The sequence below is a fragment of the Anas platyrhynchos genome, chromosome 6, assembly GCF_047663525.1.
Source record: "Anas platyrhynchos isolate ZD024472 breed Pekin duck chromosome 6, IASCAAS_PekinDuck_T2T, whole genome shotgun sequence".
Taxonomy (NCBI): domain Eukaryota; kingdom Metazoa; phylum Chordata; class Aves; order Anseriformes; family Anatidae; genus Anas; species Anas platyrhynchos.
The window spans coordinates 10,564,070-10,589,456 of NC_092592.1; the positions used below are offsets into that span (position 1 = coordinate 10,564,070).

Below are 25,387 nucleotides of genomic sequence, written 5' to 3' on the forward strand. Positions count from 1 at the left end.
CCAGCGCCCATTCACTGACATGTACTTGATACCCAAATCATCTGTCCTGGCTTTCAAGAAGGCCTGCTGCAGTGTTAGCCAAGGGAGATTAGAGGCAGTGGTCAAATATTGCCTATCAGAAAAATGGCAATTCACAGAATATAAAATGCTGCTCAAAGATACTTATTCACTAACATTTTGCCAAATTGCTTTACAAAGACTGTCCTCATAAGGTGAGAAGCTTTCATGAACCACCATAGTAGTTAAGCCAGAACAGAGTATTAAGAACATAAATTCAGAGCATTGTCTCCAAGTTGACTTTCTCCTTTCTGCAACTTTTTTTTTCTGATTAAAAAAAGAAATATGTGCATGTGTGTATTTGTAGTGTTAGAAATGGCTCAATCTTCAAAATAGGATTAAATAAAAAATAGGATTTATTAAAAGAATAGAGGTAAGCAAACAGCGCTGGGTGCACCGGGAGTCTCCGCTCCACCAGGACGCACACCAGTTACATCAAGCAGCTGATTTTTATGCTCCTAGACTAATACATATTCATTACTACTTCTGAAAAAAATAGGTTATTATAATTAGCTTTCGGGGTCCAGTCCCTCCTACTGGAGCATGCGCATCAGTCTCCGGTGGTCCCTCTGGGGGTCTCTAGGGGTCTTTCATGCTGAAGGCTCGTAGTCTTCCTCTCCAAGTTTTTTTCTCGTCCTTCCCCTTTGTACTCCTTGGCACCGTGTCAAGTTTATACAGCATGCCCTGCAGGTCTTGTCTCCTAGCAGTCCTTCAGCTTCTTTTTTTTCTTCTTCTTAATTTCTTGGCCACCTGGCCAGATATCAGAGGCTTGCATAGTATCCCATAACAGTCACTAGTTGTTATCAGTTGTTCTGAAACCCCCAGACATCAAAGACTTCATACAAACACAAATAGCTTTCTTATTGACACTTCACCAGTAATTAAAACATTCCTCACCAGCCATTCACAGGGACAGTCACACCTATAGCCACGTTAAATTAATCTCGAAGAAGACAAAAAAAGGGCTGTAACTGTTAGAAATAGAAGTTCGGAATAACAAAAGCAAACAGGTTCATAAATTTGAGGAGTATTTTCTGAAAACTTGATAAATTGACTAGAATGAAGGGGAGACTGGGACACACTGCATCTGTGGTTCAAGAATTAAATTGCCAGTGCAGGACCCAGAGGCAGACAGGACTGTTCTTCATGGACACGAATTGTTAAACCATTCCTAACAGTAGACATCTCAGAGAAGGAAAATATTTACAGTATGTCCTATATTTGTCATGACCCATTTGTGTGGATTGTTGGTGCAAGCAGGTGGTTGCAATATAGTGAACCTTTGGGAAGACAGGTAGGTTTTAGTTCTGCTTCATGTGACTTTCCTGGCTTTGGTTTGTTATACAGTAGCTTACATAAAATCCATCACATAGAAGATAAAATTATGCCACAATAAAATACAATGGAATATGCCAGAAAACAATCATGATTCTTTCTTATAGCCTCTCTCTTGATTTTCTCAAGGACATCTTTCTTTGTAGAAAGATGCCAAAACAATTTTCTACAACCTGACAAATTTGAAGGTTATACAGAGTAGCATAAACTTGAATGATTGCCTAGTATACAACTAGATAGCTGCAAGAGAATTAAAACCATGTTGTTATGCTAAAAACTCCCAATATCATAAGGTCATTCTTAATTTGCAGAACTAATAAGCTATGTGAGTTTGTGCCACAAAAACGACATCATTTATTATGTTCCATAGATGTAGAAGAGTTAAAAGGTGGTAGATCAAGCTGTGAATTGTTTTAGAAACAATGTTAGAAGCTGAAAAGCCTGTACTAATACCTGTGAATGTCTACTCTCAAGCCCAGAAACATTTTCATAAAAACCTAAATATGCTGCTTATCAATCAAAGTGTGTAATTGGCAGACTTTAGAAGTGTAATCATGAAATCTGATTTATAACTGAGTATCTTAAAAACTCAAACTATTGAGGGTATTTCTGGGGTAATGTGGCTAAACAACTCCGAAAGGTAATTTCAGTGAAACCAGGGATGAGCATAGCTAGTTTATTCTGACTTACATTCAAACACCAATAAAAATCCAGTAGTGCCTGAAAAAAGTTGTGTGATTTTACCAGTTTAACAGCAACATGTTAAAAAGCTGTGCAAGTAATTCCAACAAAATGAAGTACTGTGGGGCTTTTTTATACGTTTTGTGATGTTTGAGCATGCAGACTCTCTTTTGCAGTTTCAAGTGATGGCAGTAGCCCAAGAAACATGAACTGCCACAAGTAATTATGAGGCTATAGAAAATCTGAAATATTTTAAAATAAATGAAGATAGAAAATGTGTTTTGTTCTAAATTTATAAATTATTTCTTATTTGTATATGCAGGATGAGAAGTGATGGTGGTGTAAAAATGTAAACAAAGATGGAACTGGTTTATTTAATTTTTTGAATACCACTACTTGAATGTGAACTCCGCATTGTCTCCTGCATGATCTAAAACTTCACCAAAGTGCTTGTTGCACTCTGCCCCAGCTGGAGAGTAAAGTGTGCATTGTGTACTTTGTGGGATGCATGGGTATTCTAGGAACAGAGTTCAGGCATTCAGAATATGTTTTTCTCTGCTTCTAATTTTTTTTTTTTTAATATTGGTTTTTGAGTCTGAATCAACATAAACATCAGGATTAAAACCAACCACTTCTGAATGTCTTTCATGCACAAATTCCTTAAGGGGAATCATTTAGCCTGCATGTGGTTACAATTGTTCTCATTTGTGGGGAAAAAACACACGATTACTGACGAGGCACCTCTGAAAATCTTCACATGGAACAACCCTGCTCCCAAATTACAGCATAGTTGGTACTTGATGATCTTAAGGGTCTTTTCCAACCTAAAAGATTGCAGTCCCAATGAAGAAGAGAAATAGGTCCCTCAGAATGAATGAAAAGCAAGGGAATACCTTGAATTACCTATGAAAAGCAAGGGAATAAAAAACTTGAAAAAAATCAAATCTCGTCTTGCTAACTGCAGATGAAAACGCATCCTACCTTCTGTGTAATTTTTTGAAATAACTACAATGTTAAGAAAAATTTAGTGAGCTCTGAAATGCTTTTTTTTTCCTTTGACAGACTGTTACAGAAAAGCACAAAATGAATGTACCCGAAACGATGAATGAAGTTCTCGATATGTCTGATGATGAAGGTATTTGAAAATTAAAAAAACAAAAACAAAAACCTGTCACTTTTCAGTCTGTTGTTTTTGGAAGAAGTACTTGTTTAAAAACAAACAAAAACTGTATGAGTTGGATATGGTATCTGCACATTCATTGTTTTATATTGTTTTTGACTCATTGATGGTCTATGCTTTTATTTAATTTTGTTTATTTAAATCATGCAGTTCGTAAAGCCAATGCCCCTGAAATACTCAGTGATGCTGAATATTTGTCAGATGTTGAAGAAGGTATTTGTGCATTTTTGTATTGCAGTGTTACTTAACTTAAACCTCTTCCTCTTATTTGCTGTGACGGGAAATTAATCCTTACAGATAATTTTCTTGTTATCCCACTAACAATTTCTATTTCACAATTAAGAATGCTTTCAAAAATTCTTTGACCTGTTGCTGATAATCCTCTAATTTTCTGAGTGTCGTACTCCCGGTTTTTAAATCAAATTACCTCCACTTTCCTGGAATAGTCCTTTTGCTGCTGCTTCTGTGGAGAATAGTTATATTATTGCAACTAAAAAATTAAATACCAGACAAGAGAGTCGAATATCAAAATACTTTGGAAGAAATAGCTGATAGTGAAAGTGAAGACAGAGGAATGAGGTGGGTTTTTTTTGTTTTGCTTTTTAAATTCTGCCATGTGTTCAGCTGTGGAATGATTGATTTGCATTGATAGTCAACCCTTAGTCTGGAAAGAAGTATTTTTAGGCTTTAAAACAAAGAAAATTGTATTTGAGTTGTCATATTCAGTAAAAACCACATCAGACTACTTTTGTGTTGAGTAAAGAGGATGCTGCATTGAATTTAGCAAGTTATTTGTAGGGAGTAAGGTAGAACTTTTTAGCTGAGATTTCAGCTGTATCATTCTGCAAAGTGGCATGAAATATGTGAGCAGGGTAATAAAACCTTATGGTTTTGGTTCCTCTAAATAGGATTTCTAACCTATTGGCACTAGCAACCTGCACATCCCAGCTTGATCCTTGGTGCTGGTGGCTTGGTGTGACTTCAGTGGTCCCTAGGAATCTAAAACTCATTTGGCAGCTGCTTCCCTCCCTTCCACCAACAGCCCCTGCTAGGTCCAACCTTCTGTGGTGCAGATGCGCAGGAGTCTGTGTGAGCCTCATTGGGAACTGCAGGTTTGGTTTCCAGAGGCCACAGTGGGATTAGGTTCCCAGGTCACACATGGAAGCAGGAAGGTCTTGAGTTGATGAAGAGAAGGACAGTGTCCTGAAGGCTTTTTGTCTGTGTCGCTGGTCAGTAGCATTAGAGCTGCAGATTTTTCTTCTGTAGTAGGTAAAGAAGTGACTGGGTCCAGTTTACTTGTGGCATTTCCATTAGCCTTTGTGCCTAGTGATACGTTTATTTTTAATGCTTGTAACACTTAAGCAGTGAGGTGTAAAAGCTGTTAGCTAAGCTCATTGTATGCAGCTTTTGTTGAATTCATGCATTGAGGCTTCTGTTTTGTTTTCTGCTCATCAGTGCTGTGTTCGTATTGCTGCATTCTCAAATAGATCATGTTCTTACCATGCACCTGTGTTTTCCAAATAACTCTTCTAGGCTATTGTGCTGCTCAGAAAAATGTATTGTTTTAACGGACCAGAACACTGAAGTTAGTTAATTGAGCAGCAACTATAGCCTCAGCCCATGGTGCAGATGAGAAATTCCTGTGTGGAATCAGAATATTAGATATGAAGATGTAAAACCTGTCTTTAATATATGGGATCACTTCTTATGGCCAAATTATGGCCAAATGCAAAGGCTGAAGGGACGTGGGAGATTTGTGGGAGATTTTTGTAGTCACTAGCTCTCAATTTGACAAAAAAAAAAAATACAACAACAACAACAAAACCACAAATATCTATATCTATATATATATATAAAAGATACGGGTAATATAATCAATTCCTGACCTAAAGACTGTGTTCTACAAATGTGTTGTTACTAGGGGACCTAAGAGACTGGTTTATATGTAAAAGGTCGTTCTCAAAGCCTAATGCGGAACAGGAGATCTCAAATTGAATAATAGGTATTTTATTAATCCATGCTGAAGCATTCCAGTGTGCAAGGCAGGCAGTGAATTACAGGCTTTGAGATAGTACCCGCTGACCTGTCTTCTGCCTTGTGCGGCCATGAAGATAACATACTGATGCATTTCCCCACAGCTCCCCAGTGCTGATAGGCCATTTATACACAAAGCTAGTTGAAACAAGTGTGTTCAAGGTGGTAACACACTCTGACAAAGCCAGTACCTGAGGAATGAATTCTCAAGTGAGAAGGGCACAAATTTACATCCCAAACCTGAACTCTCCCTCACTTGAACATTCATGCCCTCATGATGAGCATTCATCAGCTAAATTGTTAAATGAGAAACTTGTTCAGTGATTTCTCAATATGCCACAAACCTCAAGGTTTCTCTTGTAAGAGGAATTGAAGGCTTGGAAGGTATTCTCAGAGCTTGGAGGCAGGTGTCAGGAAACTATTTCTTTCTGTTTATTTCTTAATATGTCTGCTAAATAAGTATTTACACAGAAATTCTCTCTCTTCCCTGCAGAGGACAATTTAGTTAGGAGTCAGACTAGATTAGAGAGGACATCTTCCTTCCTTTTCCTAGACTATTCTGGTAATTACACCTAAATGAGGTTAGGTGCTGGGAAACTGCTCCACCACAAAACAGAAATGGCCTTTTTTTCTGAAAGATTTCAACACGATTGTGTGGGAAGAAATGAAAGCTCATCTCCTTACATAGCAGAAAGTTTGTATATGAATATAGAACACTTCTTTTTCCACTGCATGCTGAGCAAGTGCTCTGCTTTTGTTTCTGAAGAGATTTCAGATCTTACAAATGTCAAGTCTGAGGCTGCCAGAACCAGGTCTTTCCTCTCACCATCTCCAGATGGAGCTTGCACCCCACCTGCTGTGCAGCTGCCAGGAGCACACCCTGTGGCTGGTGGGGAGCCAGGGGGGCATCAGCACACTGGGAGCCTTCTGTGGGAGGCCCCCAGGGATCCTCCTCCTCTAGAGTTGGATGCTTAGCCTCAGTGCATCCCTCTAAGAGGGTGCAAGAGCTTTGGTGGTGGGTGTTGGAGCCCTGCTGTGACAGCCACAGAGTGGCAGTGAGCTCTGTCACAACAGTCCCCTGTTCCAGAGGCAAAGGAAGCTGATACAGAGGGGTGAAACTATGTGAGCAGTAAGGAAGGAAAAAACAAAAAACACAGCAAAAAACAGCAGTAGTTCAGATGCTGAGAATTTAGATGGTCATTGAAATACAATTAGTTTTTTGTTTTTGTTTTTTAATTTGGTCTTTAGTAGATAACTTTATTTTAGTGTAAATAAGGACAGTGCTTTAAACCCATTTAATGGATATTCCTCTCTCTTGGTAGGAGTAAGTATCATGCTAATCAGTCCCTGGCAGATTAGGCAGATGTCCTAGGAGGACATGAGGACATGCTGCCTGATCCCTGAATAGGTGCTGGGATACCAGAAATGAGCTCCTTTAAGACAGGTCAGGATGTCCTCATGCGTTAAAGTCTGTTACTGATTTTAGGAGGGATGGACTTATTATATTTTTATGCTCGTTTTTCTGAGACTGTCTCCATAAACTTTTACAGATTAATAAAAGTTTCAGTGGTTTGGTACTGGCTTTTCTTCATCCTTGTGTGAAACCAAAACTTTGGCTACAGCTAGAAGCATCCCGCTCTGCCCTGTGGCTGTACCTCTTCTGCCATTAGGCAGCTCCTGACAGGCTGTGACTCCTGACAGGGAGTGGCAAAAGCTTCAGAGTTCTTTAGCAAAGCCAGTGTCAAATGTCCATTCGGATCCCAGGCTATGATTAAATTTTGTTTGGGACTTTTCCCAAGCCACACGATCCCTTCACTCCTGCTGCCAGAGAGCCTGCATTTCTCACTGGCCTCTAAAAAGAGCACCTACCCTGTGGTTTTGCAGTTCCCAGCTGTATGAGGCAGGCTCTGACGGATCAGAAAAATGGGGAAAGTGTGGGAAAAGGTGACAAAGGTGATCAGAGATAGGGAAAAGCTGCTAGGGAAGAAAAGAGTAAACAGAGTAGGATTGTCTATCACAGAAGAAAATCTAAATGAGGGATAGGCCAGAACATATGAAATAGTGGGTGGCAAAGTGAGCCGGTAATGGGCTGCTTGCTGCTTCCCCAGAAGTCCAAGAACAGGATGCACCAGTGAGACTAGCAAGATGCAGGTGAGAAGGGCTGCGCTCTGTGCCACAGCTGCTTACATCCTGGGACTCCTTGCACACATCCATGGTGCGGGGAATGCAAGAAGCTGATGCGAGTTCAGAATGTACCTGCAAGAACTAAAAAAGAGAAAAAAAAATAGCCTTTTGTGACTATACCAACTTCTACTGGGTTCAGAAAATGTGTTCAAATCACTGCCAGCTAGAAAATGTCCTGGAGGACTTTACACCGTTTCATGTTCTCACATTCTTCTGTGAAGTGGGGCTGCTGTGATAGCAGGGATATTCTTGACCAGATGGACCTTTGCTGTGACCTGCTGCTGCCATCTTTCCATGGACTGGGTGGTTTCCTATAGCTGCCAAGCGGTGCTTGCCCATGATGTACAAGAGAACATCTTTCTGCAACACCTAATGTACAGTGAAGGAAAACAGAAGGATGGCAATTGCAAAAAAAAAAGTGATGCAATTTTCTTTTTATTTTTCATCGGGGCCTCACTTTTGGGGCATTTCTGTGCACTTTGTGTCCAAGAGGCATTTTGTCTTCGCCTTTTGGTGGGACGGTGGTGAGACTGCAGCGTGCTGAGGGCAGCGCTCCTGCCCAGGGAGGTGGAGGATGAAGCAGTGCGGGGCTGCTGCAACGTGCACCACCCGTTTTGCCGGAGCCTCCCACGATCCCAAAGCAACGCGGGGCATTCTTTGAAATCACCACTCCTAGGTGCAGCTCTCCCTTTGAAGGAAGCACCTCCAGCGCGCTCCAGCAGCTTGGCAGCAGCCGGCGGAGGAGCCGTGGCACCGCTCCCACCTCTCCGCGAACCGGCGCCACTCCGGAGCAAAAACCTCACCGGCTGCCAGCGCCAGGGCGCTCGCCTCACCTGCGGCGAGGGCAGGAGCTTTCCCGCTCGGCTCGGAGCCGCTCTCGGCCTCGCCACCTCCTCCCGGAGGCCTGGGGCCTGGGGCCGGGCCGGGCGCTGAGGGGCGGTGTGAACGCGGCGCCCTCCCGCAGCCCCGCTGCCGGCCCAGCCCCGCTCTCGGGTTACGGCGGAGCTGCACCCTCACAGCACCCCCATTTCCATACAAATAACCCGAGAGCCTGCGCCTATGTCACCGGGCGAGAGGCTTGCCAAGGGAGGCTGTAATCCAATCAGCAGGAGCTTTAAAGGGATGTCTGCGGAGTGATTAAAAAGGGATTTTTTTTTTTTTTTTTTAAACCGTAGTCATTACTTTTCATTTTGTTTCATATTTGAAAAGAACTTTGATCCGAGTTGCGAGGACAAAGATGCACATGGCCTAAAATACACGCGAAGAGATCAAGATGTTAAGAAGATCTCAGTTGTTGTGTGGGAAGCGAATATGACCCACAGGGATTAGTTTGCTTGTGCTGGTTTGGAGATTAACTTTAAATCACTGCTTTAAGGACTAATAGGACTAATAGGAATTCTTGGAAACATCAGGGAAAAAGTCTTCACCAGGCTGGTGAAAATGGCTTTCCAAAACAGTAAGACTTTTTAAAGTTTAACTTCATATGTAATGTTTCTGTTTATGTTTTTTTTTTTTTTCTTTCTTTCTTTCTTTTTTCCAATGCTTTGTAGTATATTATAAACTATTTTAGCTTTTAAAGTGTTACTTAAAATAATCGTTGTTACTGGGTTGGAGGAGAAATTGTCGTTTGTTTGCCGTTTGCAGAGCAGTAGCCGAACGGGTATTTTTAGAATTGATTGTTAGTTTAAAACCAGAGCTCGCCTGTGGTTTCCTGAGTTAAGTGAATGGAAACCAGCCGAAACTCCTTGAATGAAAGCTGGAACCGGAGCCGGGCGTGCAGAGTCGCTTACCTTTGCGAGTCCGCTGTTAAACTTCTCTGTTGTGCAACTCTTACACGCCCAAAGGATACTCACAACAAAGGAGGAGAGCGTGAGCGTAGGCAAGTAATGAGCTTACAGGGAGCTCCCTGCTCTGCATTGTAGAGGGAACAGGGAAAAAAATCTCCTTCGGCTGCATAAGGCATATTTTGGACTTGCTCTGTCAATGCAGGAATGTAGGTTTTGCATGATGTAATGGTATGCAAATGCTCCCAGCCAGCTCGAACTGCTCCGTTAACCCTTTGCGACATCTGCCCTCCTCCCCCAAGACTTAACTTTCCTATCTTTTTCTCTAACACGCTGATCTTCTACTTCTCAGCTGATGTCTGTGTATCAAACATGTCTGACGGTCTGAGCTCTTCAAACAGTGTCACTTCGGTGAATTTTGGCTGCCAGATGCTGCCGAACAAGGAGTGCTTGTCTGGGGCACGGCTTTGTTCTGTTCCCCGCGGGTGATATGCAGGAGCCATGCCCTAGCCCCTTGCCCCCCAGCTGGCTGTAAAGTCCAGAGCCTTGATAAAGCACTTGTCTTACCTGGATAAAATCAGTCAGGGCGTGTAGAGCACCGCATTTGGGAAAAACGAAAACAAAAACCCTCTTACATTGAAACTTGCAAAAGTTATTGAGAAATATCAAAGGTGGAGGGCAGGCCTCTTGTATTAGTCAGTGTCTGTTCAAGCGTCCTGCACTTTTCAGTACTGATGGGCAAGCAGGCTGTGCCTCAGAGCTCGTTTCTTTTAGCATTCAGAGAGACTCAATGTGATTCATCAGCTCAGGCTTCTTGGTAAGCAAAGCAAGAGTGAGTGTAATGGTTCAAAGTACAGTAGAACCTCTTAGCTCGCTTAAATGATTGGGCAAAAGTCAACCCTCATATAGCTTTATTGGCTTTATGTCAGTGTGCAGACTTGCCTTTTACATATGCCCCCAATAAAATTATTTTCTCAGGCCTGCTCAGAGGGTGCGTAATTGACGGTCTGCATGGAAAGAGCCTTAGGGAAAGTGGGGTTGACGGGATTGATTACTTGTTGGCAAGCAGAGAAGGGCGTTGTGAATTACTAAGCACACAAACATTTACGATACATGTAGCTTCTGATTTCAGCTTGGCTTTTCTTCTGGCAGGTGAGGATGCAATGACAGGTGATACAGATAAATATCTCGGACCCCAGGATCTAAAAGAGTTGGGAGACGATTCTTTGCCCGCAGAAGGATACATGGGCTTTAGCCTGGGAGCCCGCTCTGCCAGGTATTGTATTTGGTGTTTCTGTGTTTGTGTGTCACCACAGTTAGAAGCTCTTGCAAATCAAGAGTGCTCTTTCACACAAAACCTGAGTCACACAAAACTGGAGATTTTGAAACGAAGTAGTAGAGGGGATGTATTTCTGTGTTATGATAATACTACACGTTTAATGCATATGTTCATTGCTGTTTTATTTCATAATCTTTATTCATGTCGGCTTCTTATGGCAATGATACAGAAAAGGAACTTCATTTTTTCTGGTATCTGCTGATGTTCTGATCCGTCTCTAAGGCATGTCTTTCCTGTGAGTTTGCAACTGGTCTAGAAACTGATCAAGAACAGCCAGGTTTCTTTTCACTACCAACTATCAGTTAGATATTCATCTCTGAGTATTCTTTAATAAATTAATTTAGCTAAGGAATGTAAATGCCAGAAAAACTGAATGAAATCATTTTGCTATTTTACTGCTTTTATTTCTTTAAAGGCGACAGTGAGTAAGTAAACAGAGATAATCAATATTAAAGAAATTTCTCTCCAAATTAAAAAAATATTTATATATATTAAAAAAAATAGGCATACCCTGAATTTGTAGTAAGGTTTCATTTGACAGGAAATACTCTGTATGTTGCAGCAAACAAGCCAGAGTTTCTGTAAACCCGATAAAATATTGTAGACTTAATATAACATCTGACTACTGTTGACTTAAACTCGTGTTTCTAGATCAACATTTTAGATTTCTTCTTTGAATCTTGCTAAAGCCTGCACTGTGCATTGCTCAAAACAAATAAAACTGTATGAGTAGAGATTACCTCCATAGTTGTGGATTTGCAATGTGTTTACTGACAGTTGGATTGTACTGAAGCTAATAATTAAACCTCATAAGCTGGAGCCCCGAGGTCTTTTTCCTACACTGTAGTTTAAAGATCTGTTTCAAAAAGTGAGTTCATTGTCTAACAGTGAATGGCAACTCCCATAAGGTAAAGCTTAGATGTCTGCTCTTCAATCTTGTTTGTTATGGTTGCATTAGAAATGCAAGCATGCAGTGCACATTTGCTCCTTATAATAGCCCAGCCATGTTTTGCTTCACTTAGAATTTTTAGGTAAGTTAATAAGTATTTATGTGATAATACATTGGCAAGGAATGCCAAAATGCTTTTTAATAGTCTTTTAGCTAGAAAATCAGGAGAAGAGATGTGAAGGGAGAATCTTAAGTTTCTGTAAAGCTAATTTGCAGTTGGCGTGCTGCTTTTAAACTCGAGCTGGCATGAACAAGGTCATCACACACAGCCCTAACCAATGGGGTCAGTTCTGAAGTACTGCAGGGATGGTGGAGAGCGTGAAGTCTGTGTACAGAGCTGGGCACTCTGGTTTACAGGACACCTTACCCACATCACACTGCTCTTCCTGCACTGGCCTAAATTCTCATTCTGCAAGTGGGAGAGCAGAATTTCACTGTTAAGTAGATTTGAGGGTTCAACTTCATATTATTTGTTTATTTGAGAGAAATCTAATATTCCCATGCTTCTGATTTTAGCAGCGCCATTACTATTTGTTGCTGCGTAACTCATTTTTTACATTGCACATATGTTATGCTCAGAGGAGACAAATACAGTATTTTTTACATAGCAAAAAGTTTTCTGGGAACGTATCTTACTGCTGATTCTGAGTGTAACATTAAGAAATAAACACATTAAATATATTAGCCATCCAGCCATAACATCTTGCTTTTCCCGTCTGATTCTTTGCTTTCTATTTCTCCTGTTTCTTTTCCACTGTAAATTGCTTTAGTCCAAAAGTCAGGTAAGAAGGCATGGCATCGTGTTACATCTTTCCGCTGCTGCCATTGCTCATCTTCATTTTATTCAGCATTAGAAAGTGACATGCTTTTATTTTTGAGTGGAGGGTGGGGGGAGATTGCTTAGTGTTAGAGAATATCCCTTTGTTGTTCTAACAAATGTAACTTGATTTCGTTATACCCTTTGTCATGTAAGAGTTTGCTTAACATATGTCTACAGTATGTAATAAAGATCCCAGTTCTGCCTCCAGCACAAGGAGGAACGTGTACTAAGGGACTAGAAAAGTTATACTAACAACTACAAAGTGCATGAAACAAGTTGTACAGTTTTGAGTCTTAATAGTGTTGCTAGTTCAAAAGTGTTAATATGTTGTTGGATGTTGCTTCTTATTAATTCACGTTTTTTACTACTTTATTTTTTGTCACGTAGCAAGCATGTCTAGGCCTGCAGCATGTTTTTAGCACATACCATTATGTATCTTCCAGGGTTAAGTGTAACACACTCCTACATTGATTCAGTTGCAGCACATTCAGAGCGATCATTGTTAATTTTTGAATAGTCTAACATGCACAAAATAATTTCCAAAGCATTGGCATTTGCATTTAATCATTAAGAAGCAGATCGTTTTTCTTTCTTCATTTTTTTTCAAAATTCTTATCCTTTTTTTTCTCGAGTAACTAGGGTGTTTACGACAAAGTCAGGAGTGGTTCAGCCACAAAGAGAGAACACCGCCACATAAAACTTGCTCATAGTTTAACCTGACGCAGCAATCAGAGCCGTATGGGCAGTCACTGTAACCTACCCACAGGTCCCCTAGGACCTGCCCTCATGGGTCTCCTTGCAGGATTAGGACATGCAGACGTTTATCAAAGTTCATCTAAATACTCAAATACACTTTTGTGGATTTATTCTAAAGACACAGCATTGCTGCCAAAGCAGTAAACATCTGTTGTGATTTTGCTTATGTATATTTATAGGGAAGGAGATATTGAAATAGAGTCAAATACTACTTATTCCATTTTTCCCTTGTATTTATTTCATATATTATGTATATTTTGCCATCTTATGCTATCCCTGGAAGTTGCATGTATTAATTTTTTATTTTTATTTTTTGTTCATCTCATTGTCACCTGCACTTTCTATGATAAATGGTAAATACAACAGCCTCCGCTCCTTCAGTTCGGATAGGTCCTACACGCTGAACAGAAGCTCTTATGCCCGAGACAGCATGATGATTGAAGAGCTGCTGGTACCGGCAAAGGATCAGGTATGTGCTGCCTGTCTGGCACCAGGTGTTTGTGCTCCTTATTTATAAGGAATGTCGATCTATAGTCCTCAGCCATGCTTGCAGCAACTGTCACTACTCATTGAAAAAGGAGAAGAGGAGAGCTGAAAGAAACAAATCATAGGTTTACCACATTGTGGTTTTAATCCTGCAAGAGACAGGGTGATGTGTTCCCAAACCAAAAGTCTACAAAGGGACCAGTTATGTTTCTAAATGTAGGACTGGTCATTCAAGTCATTGGGAGTACTCACGAGCTTAATGTTACATGCATCTTTAGAGTGCTTTGATAAGCTGAGAACAACATATTTTACATTAAACAACTTTTGTCTGCACTTTATAGACCATGGATTATGTCTGCCCATTCTGTCCAAGTAGAGTGGACTCCAACTGCTGTTCTTGTTTTTCTACTCTTGGGAAAAAATTGGCCTTGTGAAGATTAAGCTTTTATACACTAACTAGTTTATGTATCTTCCGAACATTTGTGCAATGACTAATACAACAAAAGCAGAATGTTTTGACCTGATTATAGCATGGGAAAGTATTTCTGAAAACTAATGCTGGAGGTGATAGGGTGCTGTATGCTTTATTTTGTGAGCTCCTCAGTGTTTGATAGACTTGAGAGAATTGCTTGAGTTTCTAGATCATAGAAGCCAGAGGTCTGCTAGGATGCTGGATAAAAATTCACCAGAAAGTCTTTACTTATGAGTTAAAGGATTCTGAAGTGGAACTGTTACGTCCTGGAGGAGCTTAAGGTGGATTTTAATGAAACAGTTTTTCTGCTGCCCTTTACACAGAGGTACCTTTCAGCAGTGGCAAGTATTTTTGCGTAGAGTCTATTGATCTCAGAGGATGCTATCATGGGGAAAAGGGTCCACAGGGGCGGACTCTAGCATTTTAAGCCTTAGTTGTATTAATTCATAAATTCCAGTGTAGTGCAAATTATCCAGTTTTACTACAGCTTTTGCACACAGTTTTATTAGCATTCTGAGAAGGGCATAAATTGGATTCTCTAGCAATTAAACTTATTATTAATAGGTTGCTACTTTCAAATGAAATGCTTTAAACCTCCAATAACCTTGGAACAGCCAGCTAAAAAAACTGGTATTTTGAAGCTAAGAACCTAATGTTGTTTCAACAGTTACTTCTCCTAAGCCTTCATTAAATCTTCTTGATATGATGGATGTAACAGAGGAAAGGAAGGCCCTCCCGCCTGAGAACATATTGTATTGTTTAATGGTTCTGGTCATTTTTGTGATTACCATCAAAGTAGATGGCATTGATTTAGCAGCTAGGTTGCATTTCATAAGTGACAAGCACTGCGCTAAATAACTCCGTAGAACATTGTTTGTTTGTAATGTGTACTGTTAACCTGCTTTGTATTACAAAATAACTCTTAAAAATTAAGAATGATTTATCTGTACATGGAAGAGTTGCAGTGACCCCACATCATATACAGGAGCTCTACTTTAGAGCAAACTTAATATTCTGTATGAGTGGTTATGGATCTCTGTGCTGTTTGGAGAATCCCTTGCAGTGGTTGCTCTTCAGCTAAAAAGCAACAGATATGAAAATCTAGTGTTAATGCTGAGCAGTAGAGTTCAGACTGTTTTTGTTGCATTTATAGTCTTCATATTTTTGTAATTCCAGTTTTCATCCAGCAATGATTGTGCAATTATTGCAGTTCAGCTCTGATCCAAATTTGTCATGCAAAATGAAGCCAGGCTGGAAGCCTGGCTGACGGTCTAATTCTAAATGTTATTTTAATCTTAATGCTCTAGACAAACTTCAAGTTTCTCATATCCAGGAACAGAGTAGGAATGATGAAGGTAATAGCAGGAACAACGTCTGTTCTAGTTCTGGGCTGTCTTGAGACGTTAGTAAAACCACGAGTTCCCTGAAAACAAACAACAGTGAAACAAAGAACTACCTTCATGAGAAAAAAAAAAATGCTATGGCTTTTGCAAGCCTTAAAGTCCTGGCAAAGAGATGCATCTGTCCTCTGGAATTTTCTTCAGCCCAGCCCAAACATGTGCCAAAGGGATGTGTTAAGCTTTATGGTGCTTTGGCTGAAGCAGGAAGAGTACATGTGGGCAAAGGAGAATACCCCTGCCTCTACATTCCTCATCTACATCACTGGGCTGGGCTTCCAGATAATCTGTGCTATGACAGGAGAAAGTGAGGAAAAAAAAATTCCAGTGTTCCAGCCATGGAAGTTATAGGAACAAAGATCATGATGACTCAAAACCAATATCCTGAAAGACCATCTGGAAGCTGATAGTTGTTAAGGCTGTGTTTTGGGGCACTGGACAACTCTGAAGAAGCAGTGAGCCATGGCCTATCTGCATATTTGGTTTCTCTTCTTTTGTAAACCTTTTAGTTGTCTGGAGTTCATTACAGCAGCAGCAGTCTCGGAGTAAAGGGAATTAATTTTATCACAAAAGTATATAAAAGAGATGGGGCAGCTGTTGGCTTCTTAGGTGGAATCAGAGGATCCCATGGTCACTTCTTCCCAAGATCACTGAGAGACTTGGAAGTCTAAAAAGAGTCAAACGAAGAAGACTTGAAACTATTCTTGGCTGAACCTGGCTGCTGACATGTTGGGTGTTTGAGAGGATTTTCTAATAATTGCCTGAGAAGTAAAGACATTCCCTCGTTTGCATTTAGTGCTTTAGGTGACCTATTCAACAGGGATGGCTGAGCCCAGGCCATACTGTGCCTCATAACCAGAGTAGAGCAAAGTTAAAATTCCTGTGTCCAAGTGCGTTACTATGGATGCAGTAACTCAGACCAAATCCAAGCGACTTTTCTCTGTGGAATAATTTACATGAGCCAAAGGCAGGATGATTCAGACTGTCCATTGCATAGCAGCTTGCTGAATCTCTTCTGTCTGGATAAATTCATCTGGGAGGAAGCGTAAATTCTTCCGTTTGCTGAACTCTGGCATTACACAGCCTGGATATTCAGTTATGCAACCAGTGGGATTCTTGCCAGCAGAACTGTCAGTATTTTCATACATGCATTTGCATCTGACAGCGCCACACCCTGTAGCAATGCATGTTTAATCTCCCTCAGCCCAGGTAGGGAATGCTGCGACCTGACCAAACGCAGGATCAATCCTGCGATTTGGTGTCAGGGATGATGTACCATCTCCTGGACTGCTCATATTGCAGCTTGCACAGGAAGATTTCTTTGCCTGCCTGGAAAATCCAACACCTCAGCAGATCGACAAAATGAGATCAACAGATGTGTGCTGTGTGTAAGATTCATTTGTTCAGCCATTAGTTTTTACTAGCCTGTTTCTCTGCCAAAATTATTGGCTGCAGGTTTTGTGCTTTTGCTGGCTGTAAATATGTCTAAAAATCTGTTTGAATGCACTTTGTCAGAAAGGAATGCATCCAAAAAAAAAAAAAAACCAGCAAACCTCACCTCATACACAGACAGTGTAGGAATAGAGCAAGGAACCCTATGCATGGAAGTAAACTTAGGGCAACTTGTGTGGATATAGCAGCGTCTCTATCTAGCACAGAGTGTCTTAGAGGGGTGGTATTTACTTAGAAATTATATGGCGCTACATTGAGTTTTCTGCATTGTGCTGCTGGGAGATGTTAAGCATTGTTCATCTGTTTACAGTCAATGTGATCCCATCTTTGTTTGTCGACGTGTATGTCCTGGTACATGGCTGCACCTCAGCGCAGTGACACTCTGATGGCTCAGCAGACGTTTGAATGACAAACTCTAAATTGTGTTGACCTCCTTTTTTATGCATTTGTTACAAAATTTATGTGTTGTCCTGTTTAGGATGATAAAGTTCATCACTTGGCAATGGAATAAATGTATTTTTTAATCTAAATTTTTCAAATCTGATACCAGCTGTTTGGTGTCAAAAGTGATCGTGTAGTCCATATGAGCTCTTACAGAGTTAAATCACTTGGAATAGCAGAAATCCACAGTTGTGGCTTTCCTGCTGAAACTGCAGGCTCTTCAAAAATGTGGAAGAATCCCCAATGTTTTACTGAAAATTATACAACTGTCTTCAGTAAACTAAATTATGATATATTTTTCAAAGCAGTGCTAATTAAATCCACTGCTACTGTTTAATTTCCACTGTTTTAATGACATTCATTTTATCTTTTATGTCTCTTGGTGTATTTCAGTATTTAGCGTATGCCATGCTTTAGCAGTGTTTGCCTGTTACTGTTGTCTGTGCTCATACCATCAGGCCTCGGTACCTATCATACAGCATGAAGACTGACAGAAGATCCCCATAAAAGAGTTAAAATAGCAAAAGAAGGAGGTATCAAAAAAATGTGGGCTACATACGACAAAGCAAAGTTGTACCCTGCAGCTAGAACTACTGATGGGCAGAAAATGATAATATTGATGGGTTTTGGAAGTAAACCTGAGATGCTCATTTGAATTGCAAGGAATGTTTAAAGAGAAATTTTCTGGAAGCCCAGAATAATGTAGGAAGGTTTCATGCTCTGGCCAACACCAGAGCACTGTCTGCTTGCTTGTCTTGTGGAAGCTTCTGAACAGAAGTATTTTCATATGTTTATGACTGGCTTTCTGAGATTTACTACTAATGCTTATATTTCCATTTCAAATAGTTCATTTACAGTACCTTTGCATGCCAGTACATAATAAAATCCAGTAAAATTAAAAAATAAAAGGTGGAAGTTATAAAACTTCCCTGTGTAGAAGAGTGCGTTTGGCTCAGGTTTGAGTGGAACGGTAATTAATTTGAAAACAGCCCACGAGGTTTTAATCTTCACAGTATATGAGGAAAAAAGCAGATAACTGCTCTCTCTAGATGCATTTACCTGTGAGCAAGAAATAACCTGCCTAGAGGAAGCATGGACATTTTTTAACACTGTCTTGGCTGAAGATGGTCTGTGCGTACTGCATGACAGTATCTTGACTTAGTCTTATTGATGTAACTTCTCATGGTGCTTCCTTAAAAGGTTCAGAAGCTTTCATATTACCCTGGAAATACAGCCATACAGTATTTACAGATGTAATCTGTTTCATTTTCTAGGGGGAAAACCATATATATTTGACTAGAATGGCTTTGCTATACAGATAAGAGGATGTATAGCATGAGACCTCGTTGTGGGACACAACATGCCTGCGTGTGCATGCATGTGTCCAATAGGGAACAGTCAGAAACAAATTGTGCCTTGATGTCTGTCAGATGGGGCAGTTTATTTATAGCACGGCTGTGCCAGTGCTCCACAGGGTTAAAACTATTTTTATATAGGTGAGTAGGGACAGCGGCACTCCAGAACAGTGTCCATGGTGGTGATTGTACAGATCTAAGTTCTGCTTTTAAAGGGTCGGTCAAATGGCTTTTTCTGTGTGGGAATGTTATGCTGCCTGTCTGTATGGTGTATGATTGCAGTACAAATTGTAATAATCTTCTCTACCTTTTCACCTGTAAATAAAGATTGGAGAGAGACATTCTTGTAACTGAAGGAAGTGGCAAAAGCAGACAAAAAGAAGGTTTGAAAATGTAAAGATGTGTAAGATTAATTTCTCTGTGGATTCTAAATTTCTGTTATGGGATTTCTAGTAATTTAACAGCTGGGATGTCAGCACTGTTACGTGGAAAGGAGATAGATTGAGTTTTAATGGAATTATATTAACAAGCTTATATTTAAGACAAGCATTTTACATCTTAATTTTAAATTTCAATGTTGTGTTTCTTTTTTTTTAAAGCACCTGACGTTTCAAAGGGAATTTGATTCTGATTCTCTCAGACACTACAGCTGGGCTGCAGACACCTTGGACAATGTTAACCTTGTTTCAAGTCCCATCCATTCTGGGTAGGTCGCTTAACAGATTTCCTTTATCTTTAAATGTGGAAACGTATTGTTAGCCGAAGAATACAGCCTGCTGTAATGGCTGTTAACATGCCTATTCCTGCTCTGGTTGAAGCCAGTGGCAAAATTTGTACTGACTTCAATGAGGGTGCTTAATAACGGGAGTCAGGCTAAATTCTTGCATATCAAACCAAAAGCTTGCTTCTGCACTTAATTTTCTGAATGCCAAAAACTTTGTAATCCTACAGGCTTCTCTTTAGTAGTCTTGTTTTGCTTTTTCTGTTGCTTATGCTTTGCTTTTAAGTGTCACAAGGTCATTTTGTTTGAATTGTATTATATTATTTGAAATACGAAATCAGAGATAGAATGTTATGCTTTCTGTTATTTCATACAGGAAAAAAATAGGGGGCTCTAACTTCTTATTTTATTTATACCTCCAGACTCCTGTTTATTCTCCAAAATATGTAGTTTGAATTCAGTTATTTACTCACGAATCATCACTGCACTTACAGTGCTTCTTGAAAGTACCACATACACTTGATTTAAATGTAATAAGAGTAATTTTGGATTGTGTGTTTTAAAATTTACAAACAAATACATAGGTGGAAGGAATCATTACATCTGAGATTATCTAGTATAAATATTTGTTATAAAATTTTCAAGATCAGAACATCAATTACATATCCTTTTTAATTTTGACTAATTCCATTCTTATAATGAAAATGTGTTCAGCACATACCAAAAGATTACAGTTTAAAGCAAGGCCACAAGTTCCACAGCAAATCCCACAGCTCCAAAGCTACAGTGCCACAGTTAAGTGTAAGTGCCTGATGGAGCTGAATAGAAATAAACAATGATGGGTTTGTAGGTCCTGATCTAATAAAACACTGCATATGGTCAATGCTAGGGTTGAAATATCAGGAGCTGTGGAATGAAAAGCTGCAATCTGTTGGTTAGCACAGAAGGATATGTTAGCAAAGGACCTCAGAGAGCTGGTAGGCCATCCACTTGCATTATAACAGCATAAAAGGTGAGCAAGCCATTCCTGAAATACATTCGATTTCTTCATGGTCACTTAAAATAAAAGAGGGTCTGTAGTCCCTCAGCTTCAGTGGCTTGCTATCCTTTGCTGCAATATTTCTTTTCCTGATGTTCAACTTAAAATCTCTTCGCTGTAACTTAAGTCTATTTCTTGTCCTGTCCATGATAGTCATGGAGAATAATATCCTACTTGTCTCTTTGTAATGTCTTGTATTTTGCAAGATGTATAGTTCTCTCTTTTGTGAAGTATAATTTTTCAGGTTTTCCTAGGTGGTTCTTTGTACATATCACCAGATTCTTGCTTGCTGTCTCCTGGTTCTCCCCTTTTTGATCTTAGATGATTTCTAAGCCAGTTTTGGCACCAGACTCCCAAAGAGATGGCACCAGTACTGGCTAGGTATGGCAGGACCACTACCTCCTTGATCTAACACATGACACACCTAGTCTAAATCCAGCAGTGAGAATTGTCATTTTGGTAACTATAGCTCCTGTTAACTGATGTTTGTGATTTCCTACAGTTTCTTAGTTCCTTTCTGAAATTCTGCAGTCTTAGTATTTTTTCTCTGTTTTGAGCTTGTGTTTGGTTTCTTCCTTATGTTTGCATTTGCCTTTACTACCTTTCAACTTGTTGGTTTCAGAACGCTTTTCCATTTTAACAAGATAGCTTTTAATTTGGATCCTTTTTTCCAAAGTGTTATCAGCCCTTTCTGTCCGGTACTCAAACCACGAATGAAGATGTTATCTCAGTACTTGGCCCAGGACAACACAGTGAAATCCCTGGTGGAAGTTTTCTTTCAGTTTGACAGTAAAGCACAGATGGTAACTCTTTTGAAGTAGTTTCTCAGGTGATTGTACACTTACCTTATCTGTGCTGTTTCACTTGGTTACTGAAATAAAAATACAGAACTTCTATATATCCACTTAGTAAGTTACCCTGTCAAATAAGTTAATTTGACAAGTTATGTATATTTTGGCTCTTTGTTCTTTTGAAGGACATGGGATCTTTTGAATCAACTACTTCAGATCTGCTCACTTTATACATCAGTCCTCACTAGGGCAGCCATGGCCTTAGCTGCTGCCCAGAGGGGAAGGGCTGCAGACCTGCAGCAGTGGGGCAAATTGGGGGGCTGCAGGAGAGGTGGTGAGGGAGAGAATCTGATCACCAGAATATTCTGCCACCAGGTACAGCTTTTCTGCCATACCACATTTTTCTTTTGACGGATAAAGTCCATCAGAAATGATGTTGTGATGACTCAGTTCCTTTCTCAGAAAAAAAGTAATTGCTTATTTTCTTTCTATTGTGGCTCCCTATTATAATATGATACTGTTTGATTTTCCTCATTATCTTCATCTAGGGGCAATCAACAGGTTTTGCCTTCTCATCTTCCTGTAGCTCGGCATATCTGATATGTGTTGAATCATGACTTTCCTCTTCTCGGAAAAGCAGCTCCTTTTCCGCTTGGTGGAGGTGCTTCATCCCCTTGCCTTGTCCCTGTCTGTTCTGTGGCTGTAGGCAATGGTGTGGCAGCTAGGGTCACCAGCTGTCAACAGTCCTCGTGGTCTGCTCTCTGCATTCCTCATTCCCCCAGGCCCTCCAGTGTGCCATGCCAGGGGAGCTCCTCTGCAGTGTGTTCGCTTGCATGGCTCCTTTCCCCTCGTACAGAACAGAGCATCAACATTTCTTCCCATCTCTAATCTGAGGCAGAAGGGGAATTCTGGGGAGCCAGGGTGTGGATATCAAGGAATATATCAGTGAAAGAGGAAGAAAGAAGGAAAACTTGGCGTTAATTTTGATTTTTCTGGTTTTTCCTTTTTTTAAGCCAAGATGGTGCTTCATGTTTTTATTTTTGAGTTCAGATAAGTTGTTTTGCCAGGATATGCTTTGAACATGGTCCATTATAAGTAGTGCACTGAAACGTGTCAGGAATCTTGCGGCCTCTGGAACGGTAGAGCTCCATCACCAAGGTGGCCTTCAGCTTTCAGATGTGAGCATCCTTGTACATCTTGAAATGTGGCTGTGCTCTCTCCATGTTGCCTTTTTTAACTCCTTGGTTTCCTGAGCTCAAAGAAAGAAACTAATATGTCATGTTCTCTCCCATACTGAGAAACTCAGAAATGCTTTATCCACTCTTGCAAGGTGTCATACTTGAAGTTAATTGTAGTTTACGCCAACCTCCTGTACACACAAAACTTTTTTGAAAGCAGTGGCATGAATGGCAAAGATTCTATGATTCCATGATTGATACTCCCTTCAGGCATCCTGCCATACATATATTATACATTATGCTCTGGGAAATAAAACTGTAAGAAAGCACAAGAACTGATTTTCCATGGCGCAGTGAACCGTGTTTTGGGAATTAAAGAAGTTCCGTTACAATAAATTCTCTGTTGACCTGAGTAAATCACAAGCGCTCTTCTCTGTTCCATGTACTTCTGCACTTCCCAGAGAAATTACGGACTTGTGCTGACTAGTAAAAATGAATGCTTCATATATTTTTTTTCCATGGGTAGCATATTTTATGACATACTTTATAATATGCAAAGCAAAAGCCAAATCATTTCTAAAGTTGGCCTTCAAATGTGTTGCTTTTGTTATTTTTCTGATTGTTACTTTTCCTTTGCGCTTATTATTGATATTTTCTGTTGCTTGCCTCTAATTATCTTACATTAATTTTTCCCATTTGCTTTCTAAATTATTTTGCAGCTATTCCTCTCCACTTCCCCAGTATGATTCAAGGTGATAACTCTGTGCTTTCTGTGAATCCATATTTTGTGTTTTTTTAAACTTGTTTCCCACAGTCAGACTGTATGTAGATGTCCGTAGTGCATCCGCCCCCATCCTCATCCCTTCCATGTATGCCAGTAGAAATTGCTCACCAGCATTTAGCATTGTGTTTTAGAGATCATATTGTAGTTTCCATTATTAGTGCAGCATTAATGTAGGCTACTAATCTTTGTGATAGAAAGTGCATGAAATACTGTTTGGAAATACTGTTATTGTTTCAGACAATAAAATACTAACTTGAAAACTAAACAAAGAAAGAAACAACATGCTGTTGACAATGATTACCTTTACGTGGGATCAACATGTATAAAGGCTGATCTGCTAAGGGTTTTGTCTTCTCTGGAGGCTGCAGTGTGGTGTAGACACCCAGGCTGGCTGTAAACGGGCTGGTTGCTGTGGTGGGGAGTGGGCTGGTGTGGAGGACTAAGCTCCCCTTGCTGTGAGTAGTGCGTGTTAGCAGTGCTAAGCCCCAGGCTGCCAGGGCTGGACCAGTGTAAGTGCCTGTCATCAAATCCAGCATAGCTGTCTCTGCACAGCCTTGAAATCTGCAACATAAATGTGCCTGAGAACTCTGGGCCCAAACTTCATACATACTTACGTCTGCTTTTTGGTTAATTTAAGTCAGTTGATTTAGGTGCTTAGATTTTTGAAAATCTACTCTTACTCACATCACTTAAATAGTATGGATGCAGAGGCATCTTATCTGAGTGGGAGCTCTGGCATTTTTGCATGAGATGAAAACCTTTATGATTAATTATGAGCTGGCGTAACATGCCAGTAATCACGTACACGATAGGCAGCTCTCCAAAACGCTGCCTTGTACCGAGCCATCAGGCCAGGCCCAGCTTTGCCAGACTCCCCGGGAGGCCTCTCTCTGTGGCTCTGCGGTGCACCATGCAGATGTGCCTCCCTGAGCTGCTGCCACATCAGCCCTGAAGGGATGGATGCTCCAGCCTGCCAGGCCCCTGCTGCCCTGTGTGCTTCCATCTAGTCAGGGTTGGCCCTGTCTTCTCTGCAGACCAAAACCATGTACGGTTAATTGTAAGAGGACTCCAAGGCACAACTGTAACAGATTCCTCTCAAGTATTTTCCCAGTGGTGGAAAATATGAGTCCCCACTTAGTATTTTACCTAGCTTCATAGTAAATTTTAACAGATTGTCTTGAACTCCCTTCACAGCTAGTCACAAGCTGGCTCCTTGCCAGCTCTGAAGACAACCTTGGCCCACCTTCCGACATGCTCAGAGGCAGCTGCCTTATCCCCTCAGCATTCACCACCCACTGTATAGAGCAGTTGGAGGGAGGAAAAAAAAAGCAACATACACAAGCTGACAGGCTCATAGCACTTAGTGAGCAAAGAGAACCAAAGGTCCAGGCTCTACAGCTGTTGTCTCTGCTTGTTGCAGCCCCTTTGTACCAAATGGAGAAGGTTCCAGTCAACAAAGTGCACAGGACGTCTGAGATCTTGTATCTATAAATATTAACATTACCATAACTTACTTAATCTGTAATTTAAAGATCGGGAAAACTGGCTTTGATACAGATCTCATATTTGTAGAAAGTGTTAACCATTCAACAAAGATCCCCTTTCACTGAAACATAATTCCTTTTACCTGGAATTGGGGTACCCTAATGGCAACATTTTGGATTTGTTCAGTGGTATGCATGGTGTTATCTAAGAGGGAAATGCAGATACAATTTATTTGTATGAAAACTCCTGTAAAATGTGGTGAATGTTGTTCCATGCTTCAGTCTCGTGAAGTATCTAGGGCACAAAGAATGATAAATTGGAGTTAGGGTCATCTCAGAGGCCTGTTTTACCTTCCCATCTCTACTAACATATTTTAATTTGGCTTGAAGAACAGCATAGCATTTTTCCTCCTGTAATACAGTTGGACAACTTTTTATTTGCTTTACAGCTCACATCCCCTATCTGCCTGTTTCCTACAGAGCACTAAATTCAAAGTTTTGATTATGCTCCTGCTTTTGTGCAGATTTTTCCCACCCACGTCGGCTGGACTTTGAATGCGATTTATCTGCAGGGCTGGCCAGTGCATGTCAGCTGGTACTTCTGGTATCCTGCTGGTCTCAAAAGCCAATGAAACTGTCTTACATAAATTCACATTCATATTCAAGAG

General features: G+C 40.4%; 1 protein-coding gene and 1 long non-coding RNA gene across 19 annotated transcripts in view; one reads left to right on the forward strand and one right to left on the reverse strand.

Annotated features, from left to right (window-relative positions):
- Positions 1-25,387, forward strand: part of ANK3 (ankyrin 3) — a 355,138-nt gene that overhangs the window by 271,566 nt on the left and 58,185 nt on the right. For 12 of the 18 annotated variants that reach the window (XM_072040023.1, XM_072040026.1, XM_072040016.1 and 9 more), the window contains 5 exons: positions 3,136-3,208; positions 3,404-3,466; positions 10,408-10,531; positions 13,486-13,588; positions 19,322-19,428. In XM_072040023.1, the coding sequence (XP_071896124.1) occupies positions 3,136-3,208; positions 3,404-3,466; positions 10,408-10,531; positions 13,486-13,588; positions 19,322-19,428 (470 nt within the window). Of the gene's footprint in view, positions 1-3,135; positions 3,209-3,403; positions 3,467-8,133; positions 8,928-10,407; positions 10,532-13,485; positions 13,589-19,321; positions 19,429-23,170; positions 23,204-25,387 lie in introns of those variants that run through there. The other 6 variants (XM_072040019.1, XM_072040020.1, XM_072040021.1 and 3 more) reach the window with 6 other exon arrangements.
- On the reverse strand, positions 396-9,804 carry LOC113844267 (uncharacterized). Its single transcript, XR_005266839.2, has 2 exons — positions 9,262-9,804; positions 396-7,840 (listed from the first exon to the last, which is right to left on the reverse strand). It is a non-coding gene; the product is annotated as an uncharacterized lncRNA (long non-coding RNA).